We start from the raw sequence: 19473 nt of genomic DNA, 5'->3' as shown, positions 1-19473 counted from the left end.
CAGGGTAAATGAACAGGAACCTAAAAACATTTGACAACCACAACTATGGGGAATTCCCTTTTACTGTAGGGAGGGAGAGTGATCTGAAAGAAACCATTTCCTGCCCCACCTCACCACTTAGTTTTTCACATAGAGGCAGAGGAAGAAGAAAAGAAAGAATTAGAAAGAAAAAAAAAAAAAGCCGTGTTTGTGCAAACTACCAAGACTATCCAGATTCTTAATAATTTTCCTGGAAACAAGACTGGTTAGACTTCTAAGACCCCATTTCCTTTTTGTGAGTTCTTCTCTGTGTAGGAGCAGGCGGTTTGGGGATGTATTTTCTGATGCCAATAGCCCAACTGATATTCCACAATCACCCTGTATGATCAATGGAGCTTATTCAGAAGTCAAGATTTCATGGGAGCCCATATTAAAATAAAAATTAATATCCACAACAACGCACACTGCTGTTTCCCAGGCATCGCCTTTCTGCCACTTCCTGAGGCTTTCTCACACAGTTCAAACTCCCTCCCAGAGAGAGCAAATCACAAAGAGAATACTGTGAGGTCCAGAAATGAGAGCAGAGGGGCTTCTTATACGTTATACCCACAGCACCTCTAACAACCCGCTCTGGCAGGCTGGCAGGGCTGGGGACAGGAAATGGAACTACACCCTAACAGACTTGGCCCATTTTAAGTGCAGCTTAATTCCTTCAACATCACTGTCCTTCTCTGAGCCTCTCTCAAATACCCAAGGAGATATTCACCACACATACTGACTTTTAAAGCCACCACCTGTGTCCTCATGCCACTGAGACTGACCTGGGGCTCTCTGGGGTTCACAAGGGGAAGGGGGCAGCCATGTGCCACATTTGAGGGAGTCCCTATCACCATCCTTCCAGGATGGATTGAGTGCCCATTCTGAATCCAATTTGGCTGCATCACAAACCTAACTTTACGTAATCCTTACTGCCGCCTCATGGAATAGATGTTCTTATCCCTATTTTACAGAGAAATAAAATGCATCACTCAATGGCACATACTTATTAAATACAGGACCCCAGGTTAAAACCTGGGAGTGCTGGATTGCAAAGCCCATGCTATTTCTGCCATGCCCAACTGCCTCCTGTCTGAGCCAGTCTCCACATAAATGGGCAGCCAGGCTGAGCAGATGTAACTACAGGACACACCGCAGCAAATTGGAGGCAGTGACAGCACTGACACACCTCTCCTCCTTCCTACGCCGTATTCTCAGCCCTGAGCTGCCCAATCTCTCCAGGTTGGGGCTGCCTGGCCTCATAGTTGTCTCTGAATTTCTACTTAAACAGTAAAACACAAAAAGACATACGCCTCGGACCTTCCTCTTAAACTACAGCTCTCACACCTGGACTGAACTTCTCCCTCTTAGGCTCTTGCCTGCTAGTTTGTGCTCAAAACCAGCTGTCAGGGTAGATTTTTCTAAAATGCAGACTTTGCCACGATGCTCCTCTGGACAAAGCTTTCTGTAGATCTCCAGTGCTCTCAAGAGAAACTCCAACCTTCTCACTTAGGAGTGAAAGGTTCTTCATGTCCTGTGTCACCCTTACCTATCATACCCGTCTCATTTCCCATCACTCTACTTTTTTAGACATTTCCTTGCTGAAACTTAGGACAACCATAATTTCAATGGCTTTAGCAAATTTTCATTTATGCCTAGAAATCTCACTCCTTCCATTTTAGCCTGGAACACTGTATGCTTTTATCAAGGCCCAGCTCGTGTTACCTCTTTGGACACGACCACCCCTACCTTCGGTCTCTCAGCACTTTGTACCCACTCCTGCATCCCCACCATGGCACTCAGCACCTATATCACATGCATTACTTTACAAGTTCTGTCTCCTCCAGGGATGTGTGTGATCATCTCTGAAAACCCACTGATATGCAGCAGAGTGCCCAGATCAATGAACACTTGATTAACTAGAATCAACACCCATTTCCAGAGATGTGGCAACGTACTGGTTTTATTTCCAGAAAGCCAAGCCAAGGTTGGCTCTAGTTTTTATTTTGTTTTGTTTTGTTTGTTTGTTTGTTTTTAACTAAACTCTACACTTTCTAGTTTTGAATGTTTCACTGTCCTAGGAAGAGCTGAATGGTTTTTCAAATTGAGCTGAAGAGATTTAGTTGAAAGGCAGCCTTTGAAGCAATTTCATTACAGTCCTGCTGGAGTAATGTGCTTGTGCCTTCAATATGCTTATTTTCTTCAGGGGGCTCCCATATGCCATTTGAAAGCCCTCTAAATGGAATCCATACTCTTGGAGACTGCCTCTATTTTGGTTTCGTTAATGGCTCCCTTGGAAGTCTCTGACAGCTCCCATCAAAAGAAGGGAATTTCTTTGGTCTTTACAGGACCAAAGACACAGAGGAGATGGGGTTCTGCTTGGAATACTTAGGGAACAAGATAGTGTCTGATTCCTACTGTAGTCCATGCCATTTACTTTTCTTTGCCTTCATGTAAACCATTATATGATGAATCAGCCTAGCCTTTTAAGGTACTCAGTCATATCTCACTGTAGCTAACAGGAGATGTCCCAAGAAAGTGCATGGAAACAACACACATTTCTGATGTATCAGAAAGAAGGGCCCATCTGTGCCAAAGGATGCATTTGGTCCTCTGTGAAATTCACCACCTGCCTGAAAAACATGTTTTCTACAGTCAAGAGGGTATCAAATCTGAACCTCAATTCTTAGTCCTAAAGCACTGGCTGTGGTTCATGCTCATGAATAGGATGGGAGGTGAGCCCCAAGTCTGGGTAGCCTCTTCTGGGGTCTCTACCTGCTGTCACTGCCTCATCATGCCCCAGTGTGACTGAGAAGGATAAGATCAAACAGGAAACTGAAAGTATGAAGGAGCAAAGGCGCGGCCACAGGGAGATGGCATTCCCTCTCTTACCCGATATGCCTTTCTTTTTCTCTTTCTCTTCCTCTTTCTCTTTCTATTTCTCTCTTTCTCTCTCTCTTTCTGCCTTGGGATCCTTTATTTCCCAAAAGATAGAAAGGGAGAGACATCTAGGAAGAGAAAGGCATAATATAGAAATTGAATATGTTTTATGCTCTGTTTCTTAACTTTTAAAAATTGTTGAGTTGAGCCATTTTTTGCTATTTACAAATACCCATTTTTTTCTCAACGCACTGCCAATCAAAGTTGTTAGATAAAGTTGTAAATAAATAAAGGTGTGTTTTATATGGGTCACTAGTCGAGGACAGGGAAGAGGGGAAGACGTGCCACTCTGCTCCACAGGAATAGACTGGTTAAGGTAATCTTCCTTTGAAACCCTCTGGACAAATAACCCTGGAGCAGCTAGTCCAACTGTCAACAGAACTCCTGTGGAAATTTAGATTTTCACACATTGGGTTCGTTACAATGATAACTCAAGACTAGGAATCTTCTTTCCTAAAAGTTCATGACAAAACATTGCAGATATACGCCTCATTGTTTAAACTAGATTAAATGTAGTAGATTTCAGAAAAATGGCAGTCATTTTCCTCACTTTCTGGTGTGTGTGACAGCCAAAGCCAGAATGCACCTTAACACAGGAGAGGAGAGCAAAGGGAACATGGTCACTTCCGGTGACGGCAGGGTGGTACTTACCTGTGACCATGCTCATTGCTGACAGGCATGCTAAGGCTTGGATATCAAGGTTCAGGCTCTGCAAACTTAAGGAAAAGTCTTTAATGGAGTCGAGCCACTCCCCAAATCCACGAAGGCACTGAAGTCGGTGCAGGACAAGTCCATTGCAGAACACAAACTTATCTTCAGCTGTGTTCGACCTACAAGAGAACGTGTAGGGTGAAGGGAAGGTGTTAATAGGTCTGTTCAGTCCGTGCAATGGGACAGCATCGTAACACACAGGCATCCAGACAGCCGTGGGGCAGCATTCAGAAGCCCGTGTGGTGCTGTGAAACCTGCCCCCACACCCTTGACGAACAAGACTGTGCTCCTGGGATAAACCACCACCACCGCTTCTCTATGCTAACTAACTTCCTTGGTGAGCACCAGGCGCAGGGAAGCTGCTGGACTCAGCTGCTGGCTGGCCCGCGGACACAGACAATGGAGATGAAGGCCCGAGCGCCACCTCTCTCTGCACCCAGACCGTTCCCTTCAGTGCTCCTTCGCCAGGATTTCTCCCTCATTTCGTAAATGTCAAAAACCGATGAGGCCCGAGACTAGACACTACAATTCCATGGTGCAGACTCTAAAAACACCAAGTCCCTGTAAGTGCCAGGATTCCATCCCAAACTGCAAAGTGGCCTCAAGTGAAAGGAGTCCGTTTGTACGACCTTCTTGGCTTTTGCCAGTGGGGCTGCAGGAGGGCTATTTCTAAATCTGCCCCGATAGTGTATATTCTGGAACTTCTAGCTGGACATCACCACGTAGCTGTGGGGCCTTGGGTACTCCTTAACTCTCTCTGGGTTTCCGTTTCCTTATCTATAAAACAGGAGTTCTCATTGCTACCTCCTAAGATGGTTGTGGGAATCAAATACAAGAAAGGACTTGCTACAAAATAAAGAAAAAAAAAAGGACTTGAAAGCCCACGCATAGTGCCTCGTACACAAGAGGGTCTCAGTGAGTATTAGGTGGAACTAATTCTGAATTCTATGTAGTCTTTAATTTAGCCTTCCTTTAGTTTTTAAATCTTTTGTCACACACTTATCTCTTTCAGCCGACTACCTTAACAAGCAGCATCTCTTTCACTGTGCCTCTTAGATGGACAGCTTCACTCATTCATTCACTTGGCAAGTATTTCCTAAGCACCACGTGTGTGCCATTCTGAGGGCCAGACACAGGAGAAAACCTGGTGGTTAGGACATATATGGTGTCCGCCGGCAGGCAGCTCGTCACTTACTTCATCCTTTGCTGCCTGCCTGATACAGGACACATTGCTGGCTTGGCTCCCGCGCTCACTGGATTAGCTGTAATGAGGCTAATTACTGGCACTAGTTGTAATTCCATCTCTGTCTCTGCCACAGATCCCTCCACAGCGGCTCACAAGGACAGTGTGGTTCAAGCTCAGAGTTTAAAACCTGGTCCTCAAGACAACCGGCATCAGAATCGCGGAGCATGAGTTTAAAAGGCAGATTTCAAACCGAAGTAGCTGGAAATGAGGCCTGGGAATCTGCACTTTAAACAAGAGTTTCTGGTAACACAGTATGAAGCTGGGGAGGGAGCGGTATGGAAGAGACCGAGGGGAACAGGAATGTTTTTTCCTATAATACTTGGTGAAAGGTTGGTACCATCTCCTAAAAACACATACCTGCAAGGAGACAAGGAAGATGGAATTTAAAATGCTACATGATGTGGACTTTCCTGAGATGAGCTGAGGTCCTGGGTTCCACCTTTTGGAAAAATCACTTCTGCTTTGGTGTTTGGTGTCACTGAGTTTGACGGGTTGAACCAGAGTTTTGACTGAGAAGCTATTCTCTTGGAGTAAACACTGGGGGTTGAGAAGCTGTGGGAACTCTTTAGAGCCCCATCTCGTGTACTAGAACAGTGACTTATAAATAGAAACTGTGAGGTAAAAGCAATGTTCAGAATAAATACTTGTTCCCAGGAAATCCTTTATGCGCCATGAGCCTCTTCCTAGAACCACAGAAAGCTGGAGCTATACACGGAGCCTCAGAAATCACCAAACCCAACCTGCTCATTTCACAAAGAAGGAAACTGAACTTCCAGGAAGGCAAGCGACCCGCTCAGGGTCTCACAGCAAGTCCATATGAGAACTGAGAGTAGTACCCAGGAGACCTGGCTACCAGTCCAGTGCTCTACCCACTGCTTAACATGTTTTAATGCCTGATCGTATTTTACATTTCCTTCTGGAGCAGACTTTTCCCTGATGACTCATTTACAAACACAGCAGTTTCCAACTTCTTTAAAAGAAGGAGTGGACTGAAGGGACAGTAAAATAACAGTAATTACCTGATGGAAAGTCTGAGAACAAACAGCTCCAAAAAGGCTGATTCTATAAGTAAAGTCTGATCTTCTTTCGGGAGATCAGTAAATCCAGGGATCTTCTCTGCCCAGCTTCTGGATACATCAATGGAGGCTGTCAGAAGGTCGTAGAACTGTTGTACGTGCTCAGCATCGGTGCCCGCAGTGGCGTGGTCAGTGGGGCAGTACTAGAATGCAAACCACAGACAGCAGCGTCATCTCAGCTCAACGGGGATGAGAGCATCACTTGCAAATTGTCCCTTCCAAGACTGTCTATGCCCAAATCCTCACGTTTAAGTCCCACAGTTTATAAAACCCTTTTGCATTCAGTCTCATCTGATTCTCACAACATCCCTGTGATATACATAGAGTGAGTTTTGTTACTAAACAGACAAAGACATTTGCTGAAGTCCCTTTAGTGCAGTGGTTTTCAATCTTGACTGCAATCATTTTGGGAGCTTTAAAAAACACATCTGGGTCATTGCCACACAGATTCTAATTTAATTGGTCTAGGGTGTAGACTAATTCTCAGGAGTTTTGAAAGCTCCTCAGGTGGTTCCAAAGGGCAGCCAGTGTTGAGAACCAATTCCCCAGGGGTCTGTGTCCGAGTGGACTTCCAGCACCTACTGATTCCATTAAGGTGTCTTCAAGTAAGATGCTTAGTTAACCCGTGGTTCTTCAAGTGTGGTCCCTGGGCCAGCAGCATCAGCAACACCAGGGAATGTGCTAGAAAAGAACATCTCGGGCCTTGCCCCAGACTGACAGAATCAGAAACTCTGAGAGTAGGCCCAAAAAACTGTTTCACCAAGACATCCAGGTAATTCTCATGCACGCTGAAGTTTGGGGATCACAGAATTAACCAACAGGAGAACAGAATGACTTTTGCTTCCTGTAGGTGGATGTCTGTGAGCTACAACAAACCAGGAAGGGGAGCGGGGGCTGGGTGTCTCCTTGGCAGGGCCCAGGCTGCTGTGTGCCATCAGAGTTAGGATTTGTGGCTCCTTACGTTAATGAAAATTAAATACAAAATTCAGTCCCTCAGTCACAGTAGCCATATTTTGAGCTCCACAACCACTTGTGGTGTAGAACATTTCCATAAGAACATTCTATTGGACAGAACTGACCTACAAGGTCCCAGGAGAAGAAAAATCTAAGTGGGAATAAAGTTTATACCCAGCTTTTGGATATTCTCGTAGAGTCAGGGTTTTGCTTGAATCACAGGAAAAAAATCTTGCCTGCTTTTAGGCAGGAAGATTGATACAGCAAGGTAATAATCAAGGGACAACCAACCACACAGACACTTAAGAGATAAGCAGAAACACTCATGTCAACATACATATCATTCCCTTCACAATAACAGCCAGATGCGCTTTTGCCTCCCTTCACTCCGTTAATACTCGTGGGGCATGGATTTTAATTTTTATTCTCCAGATGAAAAAAATGAGGCTCAGACAAATCTTTTTAAAGAGATTTCCCCGAGTTACATAGCCAACAGTGGTACAGCCAAGACTTAAAAGTGGCCTTGTGATTTCCAGTCCTACCCGTCCTGGCTGGAAATTCGTCTGATGTTACTAGCTAGGAGACTGCCGGAGAGTTTTCACAAGTATTTTGCCTTGCTCTAATTGGAGGTGTCCAGATATGTATTCATCTGGTCCCATGTTTTGCAAGCAGCACAGTGACTGGCACATAATTGACCCTCAGTAAATGGTTGTTGAATATTGTTCAATGAAAGAATAGTCAAGGGAGTGACTAGGTTAGCCCTAACCTGGCTGGAGGAGAAACAGCCAATAGGCAGCCAGGTACTTGTTGTAGAACTACTTAGGTATGAGGGAATGAGGCACTTGGCTTAATTGGATCTTTTTTTACCTTTGTGCTTTCCCAAGACGTACCGTGAAATAACAAAAGAAACATCAGACAAGGAGCCCAGCTACTTTAATCCTAGATTTATTTATCCAGCACCCAATTTTTGAAATAATGTAGCTCTGCTGCTTACTTTAGTTATCTGGGGTAAATGACTTCACTTTTCTGAGACTCAATGTTCTCCTCTCTAAAACAGGGACAATACCTTCCTCAATATTTTGTTGCGATGATTAAATGCGATAATACATGTGAAGGGTCTCACACATAGGACATGCTTCCCAAACAATGACAGCAATGACTGATAACAGTTATGATACTTGGAACTCTCACTGCCCCTCAGTTTCCATATTTATAAAATGGGGGAAGGGGTTGAACCAGATGGTTTCTACTTTTCAGCCCTGACTCTCTAGGATCCTGTAACATCAGGTCCTGTTCAGAGCCCTGTCTCCTCTGTTCCCAGTTGTCCCACCCAGGCAGGGCCTGGGTTCTGTGAGGCCCTGGATATTTCTGTGATGTAATGGACCATGGGAGCACAGTCTAGGAGAACTCCTTCCCACGGATATTCAAGGATGGCAGCCTGATCCTGGTGTCATAGACACTTCCCACCATTTCCTTTCAGCTCATATACTGTTAATAGGAGGAGAGTAGAAAAAAGGGATTCTATTATTTTTTGCTTTCTCCTCTAATATGAATCTAATTCCATATGCTCTCCAAGGGCAGGATAAAATTCAGCTTAGAACCACCTAAGGGAGCTGACAGCACTACGTGTGACATTCCCGAGTGAGTGGTAATGTGGAGTAGAGGCAGCAGGTCATGGGGTCCTCCCCCAGGCTCTGGTACTGACTTGCTGTGCAGCCCTAGACAAAATCACTTAACTTCTCTGGTTCTGCTTCTGCCTCTAATGTAGGAAGTGACTGGGCTAGCTGATCCTTAAGATTCCTTCTGGTTGTTGCATTCTGCTATCTTTCTGTTACTGATTTCTAGTTTAATTCTACTGTGGTTTGACAGCATACATTGTATGATTTCTGTTCTTTTACATTTGTTAAGGTGTGTTTTATGGCCCAGACTGTCATCTATCCTGGTGAATGTTCCATGTGATGGCTCTTGCATTCAATGAAAAAGGTTGCTAATCACACCAGGTATGATATGATTGCCTAGAATTTGACATTGATTCAGCTTTATTTTGTTTTAAAATAGTGTGTTAAATGGAGAGAGAAAGGCTAAAGGATGTAAACTTTTTCCTGGGAATGAGACTTAACGGTTCCCTCTTGCACTGATTTCCTTGAGACCATGGCTCACAACTCAATAATCTCTCTGCCTCCAATATTTGCTCAGAATCCTCCAGAGTGCTTAGTGTTCACCCCGGGACCTCTGCAGGCCTCTGCCCCTGCTGGGCTCACATTGTGTGCATCCTGCACACAGGGAAATACAGGCCCTGCCTGTCCTATGTGTGCGGTTTTCTCTGATGGAGCCCAGCAAGGAGGGAAGCCAGCAGAGCCTGGCATGCCAGACTCCAGCCAGACCCTGGGGGCCTCACCTGCAGTGACTCTAGTCCATGTTCTAGAATTCTGGGGCCAAACTGGATTAAGCCTGAGCCACCAGTAACTTGGGGGTGACTGGAGCGTCAGCATCCAATGCTGAGGGAAAAGATAAACCAAGTATTCCCTCTATTGAACACAAGATTTAAAGAAACATAAAACATTTTAGATTCTTTCTCTGTCTGGCCTAGCCCTTCATAAAAACCTCACTAAGGAATACTGGACCTCGAGCTGGAAGAGCCAGACCCCCACTTCTGTCTCTGTGCTCTTGTACGTCCGTGTCTCAGAGCTAGGCAGGTATGGAGTTCACCAAAGAAAATCTAAAAATATTTGTTTATTGATCATTCCACTCAAACACAGGCCAAATAGTGGAAGACTTTAGAAATGAGTCTTTTTTCTTGTTTATGCTAACGTTTTGTTCCAGCCTATGTGGATAATTGATCCATCAAAAATCTGGCTTTATCACTAGTCAGTGACACAGTATTACATTTACTGACAGCTAATGTCTAATGGTTAATTTCACCAAAGCACCCGAATGAGAATCTAGACCTGCAAACAACAATGGATGTCATTGAAACTAAAATGAGTCTACACATTTCCTATGGCAGTAACATGACTGTACAGGTCAGATTTCAGGCACAGCCTGGGCCTAAAATAAGTTATTTGAATGGGAACACCAGCCCTAAAAAATTAGCAATGTGATGCTTTCATAGCAGTGTGGAATCTGATATGTACTCTATCTCACTGTCAGTCCAGGCTAACTATGTAAAATGTCCTAAGAATATTTTATGTCCCCTTAGAATGTTACTCTTCCTTGGGTGTTTATATTTCTTTGTATATTTTAGATGTGATCATTCTACAAGCCAAACTATATGTACATATTCTTAGGTTCTTACACTTTAAAAATTGGCAGTGAATATATTTTCCCCAAATTTATTTTTTTCTTATCTAATTACTTTCCCTTAAAAACAAACACAAACAAAACCCCCCAAAGTCCCTCTCCTCCCACCAAAGTCATCACTGCAGTTAAGTGTTTGTTTACTTCCTCTTTCCTTCACGGCATGGAAATGCCATGAGGGCAGGAGCTTCTCTTGTTCAACAATGTGTCCACAGCTCTAGAACAGTGCCTGACACCCAGGAGCCATTCCATCAACATCTGTTAAATGAATTCATTGCTTTCTGGAAAGCTGGGAAAGAGGAGGTTCGAGGTGAAATTGAATTGTTCTTATTAAACTGCGTTGGTGGTTCTCAAAACTTAGCGTGCCAGAGAATCATCCGAGGCACTTGTTAAAATACAGATTCCTGACTGCCTTCACCCCCATCCCACCCCAATGCTGATTCAGTAGGTCTGGGTGTGGCCCAGGAATCTACATTTTAAGCCAACACCCTGGCTCTTTTTGACAGAGGCAGTCTGGGCACCATCCTTTGGGCCCTGCAGACCTGCAGCCGTACTGGAATTACACGTAGCAGGTTTGATGGTCAGCGGGTCAGGGAATTAAAAGGCTGGAAGGGATCATGGGAATGCACTTAGTCCAATCTCCACATCGTTCAGATGAGGAAGCAGGCCCACAGAGGGGCAGGGACTGGCCTGGAATCATCTAATGAATTGAGAGGCAATTTGAGAGGATCTTCTGAGGAGGCCCATGAAACCACCCTCTTTGCAGTTTTCATGCTGTTTACTCTGTAGGTCTAACATGTTAGGCTTGGTGTTTCTCAGGCTACCTTATAAACATACGTAAATGCCATTTGCTGGTGCCTGATTTTATCCGAGCAGTTATCTCTTGTATTTGGCTCTGTTACCATACTAAGTGACATCAATTACCAGAAAATATCCTAGTTTGCTAAAAAAAACCCCACAAACAAACAAACAAAAAAATTCTTAAAATGACCAACTAATGAGGATGTTAAGTGTATTTTCTCATTAATAATTGTGCAGGCTCTGATGCCAAACCCAGTATCTATATATACTTGTATTGCTAAATTAAAAGCAACTGTGGGGCAGAGAATAGCAACATTTCGAGAAGAAAGAAATCAAATGTGACATGTTTTGACTGCACTGATATACAATGATCTGAGCTCAATTTTGAAGGAGAGAAGCTTGGCCCAAAGGAAATATGAAGGTCCCAGAGCCAGGAACGCTTCACAGAGCAAGGAACTCTCTCTCTGGCCTCTAAAACATTTGTTTCCTCTGAGCCTTGGAATACAACTCCTCCACCTCCTTTTCCCACAAATGGGGAAGACTGCTCCACTGCTACCTAAAAGGCACGTATGCTGGTACATGAAGATCAGAACACCCCTGCCTGGCAAACGTTTCCTCATTTTTCTGTTCGCCTGATTCACTAGGGGAAGCTAATACCTTTTATAAATTCTTTCCGGCAAATCAACTGACTGACAAGGCAAATTCGTAGCAAATTCTTATATAAAATGTAATAAATTATGGATACATATTAAAATGTTAACATGAGCTACTGCTGACGCATAGGATTAGGCAGGAATAAATGAGAGGAAACTCATTTTTCACTTTATCCACTTCTAAATGGTTTGCCTTTTTAACTACCAGTGGATCTATATTACTATTATAGTAATTTTTAAAAATCAAATGAAGTTTTTATTTCTTTAAATATCTAGTAAGTTGCCATTAAACATAAGTAGCAGTATGGTGAAATAGAAACAAAGCACCTTGAGTTTGGAGAGTTGGATCTAGCCTAGCTCTGTCACTGATCTTAGGCAAGCCACTTAACCTCTGTAATCCTTTCCTTACTCCTCTGAAAACGTGGGGGTTGGAGTACATGATCTCAAAGGCACCTCCAGTTCTAGAAATTTATAAATATAAAACTTTAAGGAGAAGGTATTATGAAAATTGAGTTTCAATGAATGACATTCTTTAAAAAAATGACTGAAACCATAAATTATATCACATAAAGCTGGAGCTTAAGTGAAATTATGTAAGAATATATGTGACAGTGCCTAGCCCAAAGAAGGCATTCAGTAAATTCATTTTGCTTCATTTGTTTTATGTTAATGTTTATTTAGAGAACAAAGCAAGTTCAATCTTGTTAAACAATAAGTTACTTCACAACATATATTCTTATATGTATAGATAATCCCTTGCATTTAGGGGTAACAAGGTAAATCCCAGAATCATAAAATCTTAGAGTTGGGAGGAACTTAATATCATCCAAAATAACCTCTCTGCTTGTGAGAACTCTTGTTATGTGTTCTTCTCAGTTACTTGTGTTGATGAACTCACACTGCCACAGCAGCTCTTGTAGCTAAGGGGGCTCATCTTTGTTTTCAGAGTGATCTGAAAGGGGCCCCCTCCTTCTCCCTGTAGATCTATCCTTGGGAGCAACAGTCCTCTGCCACAGGACAAAAGAGTGACCTTCTCCTGGCCAAAGCTTCTCCCTTCCTGTCCACATATTTCCATTTCCTCCAATCATCTCGTACAAGTTTCTAGAAACAGTATGTCCACATCCCTCTTAAACCCCAGCTTAGAATTGGACTCAATTCTGAAGTGTGATCTGACAGGACAGAGTTCGTGGGACCAACACCAGCTTGGCTCTGGTCCCTTCCTTCTGCAGCCGAAGGTAATTTAGCATCCCTCCCTTCCACCACACATATACTGTGTTGGTTCACAGTAAGTGTGTATGGAATAAACTCCCAAGATCTTCTTAACATGAGCTACTGACAGGCCAAGGCTCTCCCATGTTTTAAAATTCTAAATGCTTCGCTTCACATTTATTTTTGTTAACTTTCCTCATGATGGTGTCAGCCCATCCTGTTCCAACCTGTCGAAATCACTCTGAATGTTGATACTGACATCCATCATATTAGCGATCCCTCCCAGATTTCTGTCATCTGTAAATGTGATCAGCATGCCTTCTCTGTCTTCATCCAAGTTTCTGATAAAAACTCACTGTATTTTTTAAAAAGTCTTTTAATTTAATTGATTTTGGTCCAATTTTTGATAATATGTTAAAGCTATCTTAAAGCAGGAGAATCCAAACTATGAGGTTCAACCTGACTTCAAAACAATGCAATTAAAATAAATACGCTTTACAAAATTGAGCCAGGCCCCAAAGGTGGTATCAATGTGACCCAGACTCTGGCATGGTCAATCTGCTATTTTCAACAAAGCTAACAATTAAATTGGATAAATGTTTGTTGATGAGGATGATGACACCAGTCTAACACATTCAGTGGTGCAGAGGTAAGCAAACATGGTGGATTGATTTTTCAGTGTGGAGAGAGTTCCCAGCTGGAACAGCTCAAAGTGCTGGGGAGGGTTTGCCACTAAATAACTAATTAGCCATGTAGACTAATAATCTGATAATTTGGGGCCCAAAAAATCATCTTTGGGGCCTAAATTATTGGACTGACCATCAGTAGTGATTTCAAATGCCCTCGCCCAATAACAGATTCTGTGCCTCAGTGTGGGCAGTGCGGAAACGCTTCATTAATTCAGAAAAATTGCAGGAGGGAGGCTGAAGTTGCTTGAGGGAGAAGTCTTTATTCCCTAATGCTTTCCCAGCACCCACTTTCGCTGAAATCAGAGATGCAGTAAAGCTTGGTATTTAGGAGCATGAACTTTGGGGTCCAATACACTTAGCTTCTAATTCATCTCTGATGCATATTAGCTATGTGACCTTGGGCAAGTCAGTCCTTTAGCCTTTCTCAGTTTTTCTCTCCACATCCGTGAAACAGGAATCATAATACTTACCTTAATGGTATTGCTATATGGCACCTGACATGTGAAGTGTTCATACTCAGGACATTCAACAAATGGTAGAATAAGGTTTGGCAAGGACATAACAAACAGGGAGGGCATTCTGCTGAAGTTTTGACAAGTATAATCTTATTTAATCGTCACAAACCCCAGGAAGTAGATATTATTATTATTCCATAACACAGATGAGGAAACTGAGGCATTAAAAAGTTTAATCAGTTGCTCAAGGTCACCCAGCTACTAAATGATGGTGTTGGGATTTTAATCTAGGGTCCTGCATGGTTTCAAAGCCTAAGGCCTTAACCTCTGTATTATTCTGTTAGACTAGTATTTGAGACTTGACTTCAGTCAAGAGAAGCTACTGGAAATGAGAATAAGAGTCCTCAACCTTTGGTGCTAAGGATCTGCCATGCTTCTCGTATGAAGTCTTATGATCAGGTCCAGAGAGGAGGCTTCACAACCGGTAATTAGGGTAGGGGTAGGGAAGGAGGATCATAGCAGGTGTACCAGTCACCCTTTCATTTCTGTCAACATTGCAACCTAAAAGGAGGACACATAACAGACACATCCACACTCTTTGCCAGCAGTTCGACCAGAAGTTTGAAATACTGATTAGGGCTGAGAAGGGCAATCTGGTAGCAGCCGCCAGGCCAGATCAACCAAGTGGGGATCCCTGGACTGGAATCTCTCTGACCTGTTGCAAACTGTGTTTCTAAGTTTTCTTGTTTTAGAATGAGTGGGGTTAACTATCCCTATAGTTCATGGTTCCTTAAATGGTTGAAGGAGACAATGTACCACAATGTCTAGCATGTAGAAATTGCCTGATAATTGTGATTTTTTCCTTCCTTTCCCTCTTTGGCAGGACCCTGTCTTACTAGAAGTTCGCTTCTCTAATTAAATCTTTTTAAAAACTGCCTTACGGTAATGTTTATACATCTGCTCATAAAATTCTTTCTCATGGTTCTTCCCTGTGTTATCCAAGTTTCTGGCAGTTTGCAGAATTCTAACTGGTATTTTACTATAGCCCATATGAAATAGAAATGTTCATATATTTTGGTTGACTGGTAATCATTTATGGTTTTCGAATGTTTTCTCAACCATCGAATGATGTTCAAAACATCCCTCTGAGGGGTCTTCTCTACTACAGGGATGAGAAAGCCAAGAGCAGAAGCCAGGTGACTCACGTAGGAAGCAGTAGAGGAAGCGTTGCGTCCCAGCCCTCCTGACACCTCCTGATGTCAAGGCGAGAGCTTCCTGCTCTACATCAATGGTCTAATCCCTCTGAATAAGCAGCAGGTCAATCAATGCTAGTGCAACTGGGTAAACTGCTTAAGGATAACTTAAAGCTCACCCAGATGGTTTGATTACAATATGGAAAAACCAGTAGTCACTTTGTCTAAACCATGAAAGAAATCAATAAATTGTAATTCACCTGTGCAAACTTTCATTGGCATAACCACCGGGAATCCTGTAACAATGGGTATGACAGGTGCAGCACTGTCAGGGTCATTTGTTAAGGCATTTAGAGATCCAATAAGGCAAAAATTATTTGGTGCAATGGATGCACTGGAATTGCTAAATGAAGTGAGAAATATAGAAAAGGTACCGTGTTTCCCTGAAAATAAGACCTACCCCGAAAATAAGTCCCAGTTAAGATCTTCAGCCGGACGGACCCATTTAGTACATTATGACAATGTTCCAGAAGAAGATGACATGACTGTATTTGAATAAATGTAGATTGTTGTACATGAAAAAATAAGACATCCCCTGAAAATATGCCCTAATGTGTCTTTTGGAGCAAAAAATATTTTCGCTCTTATTTTCGGGAAACACGGTAAGAAAACTGTTTCAGGGAAACACAGTACAAAAATTGTTTAGCACAGTGGCAGGCACAAAGTCATTCAATCAACTCTTATTACTAGTACCATCAAAAGCAGGACATAAAACTTACTCTGGAATAATCAAGATCTCTGGGCGTTGAGTCTGTTAAAGCTCGGACAAGGGCATTCATCATACAGATCGGAGGGGACGGTGGGGAGGGCTGAGAAGGTTCCTGCTGTAACGGGCTCTTTGGTTTGGAAGGCAGCCGACCTCTCCTCCCCTTCAGACTATCTGTACGGACAACTGATACCGACAGAAAGAGAGAAAAAAATGTTTTCAAACATATTCGTGACTAGCATGCCATAAATCACAAAAAGGAATCAAAACGCTTTATAGTTGAACAATCATTAATGAGACCAACCATTTAAAAGTGGCAATAAGTTTGGAATAATATTCACAGAGTGATGTAATGAGAGTTGAAATAAGCAGCATAAAGCTCACCCATATACTTACATATGGTAATGAATTAGCCCTAAGAGTTTCCGTCTTAAATAGAACAAAAATGTATGTACACAAGCTCTCTATTGATTTTGAGAAATTAAAATACGTAGTTCTCAACTATTTTTAAATGTAAACATACTCCGTAAAAATAAAATGTTGGAAGGAAAGGGAAACAAGAAAAATTCACCATCCCAACGTAAATATTAACATTTTTTTTCAGTGCTATCTGAGAATACGTATACACAAGTGGTATAAAAAGCATCATATTCATACCTTCTTTAACCATTCCGACACTGAGACACTTCTGAAATCGACAGTACTGACAGCGGTTTCGACGTCTCTTGTCTACGGGGCAGTTTTTATTTGCCAGGCAAACATATTTTGCATTTTTCTGCACCGTTCTCTGAGAAAATACAATACAGAGATAGTCAACTAATAGTTTCTGGAAAGAGGTAGGACCTGACAAGATGTATTTTAATTACAATGTGAAAAGTGACAGTGCAATTCGTATAATTAGATAAATTTAATTTCCTAACACGCTAGCCTGCAGGAAAAACAATTTTATTAGTGTTAGCTGCTGACACGGAAAATCATCTTGGATTATTCTGAAGCAAGTCTCCGGAGACATCCAAGTCTGAATGATAAAATCATATCTGAAATTACCAGGTCAACATATCATACCTTGGAGGATTAGATTATCTCCACTTTTAATATCCCTTTGGGAACAATTTTCGACTTGTTCTATTCCCCTGATTATTGCTGACCTTATTAAAATAAAATCAAAGTTATCTGGGATGTACTTTGTTGGCGATCACTTTTGTAAGTCAAATATCACAGTTAACTGGCTTTGTTCCCCAATAGAGATGAAATCATAAAAAGCAAAAATCAGGATTTGTCTAGTTAAAACATACAGGAAATGATGTTTTAATGCAAAAAAAATCACTTAATTAGGCTGTGTAGTTTATTTTGTCTTTAAAAGACTATATATGGTGAACTGGACATTTCTGATTGCTGAAAACAAAAAGTTAAAATTGGATGCTAAAAACCACTATCACATCCAAGAAAGAAAAAAACAAAAACAAAAAAGAATGAGAGAAAGAAAGGAATATGAGAGCCATGTACTTTCAATGAAAATTCCCATTACTAGGTTATTTGATAAATAACTATTGACATAGATATCAAAATAGCCATATTGTAAAATATAGATAAAACTTAGACTTGGATGTAAAATAACATTGTATTCTTCAGAATCACACATAATTTTTTAAATGACACATGGAAACAATTAATAAATGAAAACAATAATTTTATGCTCCAAATATTATATAAGTGAGGCTTGAGTTTTTAAAAACTAAAAACTTCTGTGCAAAGGTTGTGTATTTACCACTTAGGGAGAAATCACTCAGAAATTATCTGAATCTATACAACTCCAAATAGAGCAGACAGTTGGAATTTATTTGGTAAGCCTAAGAAAAAGAAATCCAGGTAATTTGGGATTGGTCATCTATTTTGTGCTCAAAATTCGAGACCTATTTTCAATGTTTACTTTCAGCAATCCTCAACCCCCATTTATTAGTTTTCATTGTATCACCTTTTAATTTCATGTTCGGAGATCATTTCTAAACTGCTCATATAAAACTTAAAAAAAATCTAACAAAGCCAGATACATTTCCCCTGCTTTAGTTGATGATTTTAGTTTAAAACGCAAAATTCCAAAACACAATCACCCTTCTGAGTTTCCAGCATTTAAATTCTCAGCAGTCTGTAAGGGTAGGAAAGTTGTATTTTCTGAATGAAGCTCTCTTTCCTCAAACACGCAGTAATTTCTAAAACTCTGTTTCTTGCCATTATCCTCAAGGCTATATGCCAATTGCAGCGCTGGTGGCATTTTGCTTCAGGTATACATTTCCCCAATAACCTGAAACCTTTTCTGCCGTTGCATGTGCCTATGCAGTTTAAGGACAGGGAGAGATCGTTACAGTTCAATCACTGAATTCCATCATTAACTGCATTTCATGTCACATTTTTAAAGAATTCAATTTAATGGTAGAAAGCCACTGGGTAAAACCTGCTCCTGCTCCCTTAATTAACAGATCTGTGGGGTAGTTCTCGCCCATACCACCCCCCACCCTTTCAAGTATAGATTTGTTTTCAAGGGATTGCTGCAGAAAAGGAACGCTGTTGGGGAAACTTAATTGACATTTCTAGACTAGGAATGTATTACCACCCCTGTATTTTGGTCAACTCTCAATTATTCAGGGATGATTATATTTGAAGTTACTTGTATTCCTCTTTTCCCTTTCTTGGCTGCCCATTTCACTGCCCTTCAGCATTTCCACTGAAATGATGTACACATCAAATCTGTGAAAGGAATGTGGTTCCTTGAAAGTAACCCTGGTAAAGCTTGAGCAGTGAAGGCAGAAAAAAAAGGCTAACCTGAGAGTTCTACATTTAAAACATCATAATCATGCATACCTTCAGTATGGCACTTAACAGACTGCGAAGTCTTTCCACAAGCATTTTCTCATTTTTCTGCAGAATTTAATTAATCACACGATTCCTATCTCCAGATCAAAAATAACTTGTTGCTTGTTGGTATGTATGCCAATCCACAAACATGTGCATTTTAAAAAATACTTGGCAGTTTTCACTTACAATGAACTGTCGTTTTAAGTGCTTTCATAAATGTTTTGTCTCGTTTACTACTCACAGCCTTTATTCACCTGATAGGGAAGCTGAGGCCTAGAAAGAAGTGTCATGCCCAGTGTCATACAATTGGTAGGTGACAGATCAAGGACTCCTATTTGAGTATTCTGACTCCAATTCCAGCCTGCTCCCAGATACATCCTATTCGCCTCCCAAATCCTAGGTTACCCAATCAGCATCCAGCTTCCTCTCTCCCTCCACCTTGACCAGCACTGGAGGCTAGAGACTAATTATCATAGAACATTTGTGCGTTTGCAAGTTCCTGAGACAATGGCCAGGGGAGTGGGGAGGGTGGCAAAAAATTAAGTGTCTGAAGAAATCTAGGAGTCAATACTTAAAGCAGAGCAGCAAGAGAACAAGCTCTCTTTCCCCTGAGTG

General features: G+C 41.7%; 1 protein-coding gene across 3 annotated transcripts in view; it reads right to left on the bottom strand.

Moving 5' to 3' along the window:
• The window catches only part of NR4A3 (nuclear receptor subfamily 4 group A member 3), a 39001-nt gene that overhangs the window by 11314 nt on the left and 8214 nt on the right, over positions 1-19473 (bottom strand). For 2 of the 3 annotated variants that reach the window (XM_033122601.1, XM_033122603.1), the window contains exons 4-7: positions 16663-16792; positions 16019-16191; positions 5932-6131; positions 3607-3785 (exon numbers count right to left, since the gene is read on the bottom strand). In XM_033122601.1, the coding sequence (XP_032978492.1) occupies positions 3607-3785; positions 5932-6131; positions 16019-16191; positions 16663-16792 (682 nt within the window). Of the gene's footprint in view, positions 1-3606; positions 3786-5931; positions 6132-15994; positions 16192-16662; positions 16793-19473 lie in introns of those variants that run through there. The other variant, XM_033122604.1, reaches the window with a different exon arrangement.

This window comes from Rhinolophus ferrumequinum, chromosome 12 (assembly GCF_004115265.2).
Source record: "Rhinolophus ferrumequinum isolate MPI-CBG mRhiFer1 chromosome 12, mRhiFer1_v1.p, whole genome shotgun sequence".
Taxonomy (NCBI): Eukaryota; Metazoa; Chordata; class Mammalia; order Chiroptera; family Rhinolophidae; genus Rhinolophus; species Rhinolophus ferrumequinum.
Note: the sequence above shows the minus strand (reverse complement) of the source record. Positions and strands in the feature narration are given on the sequence as shown.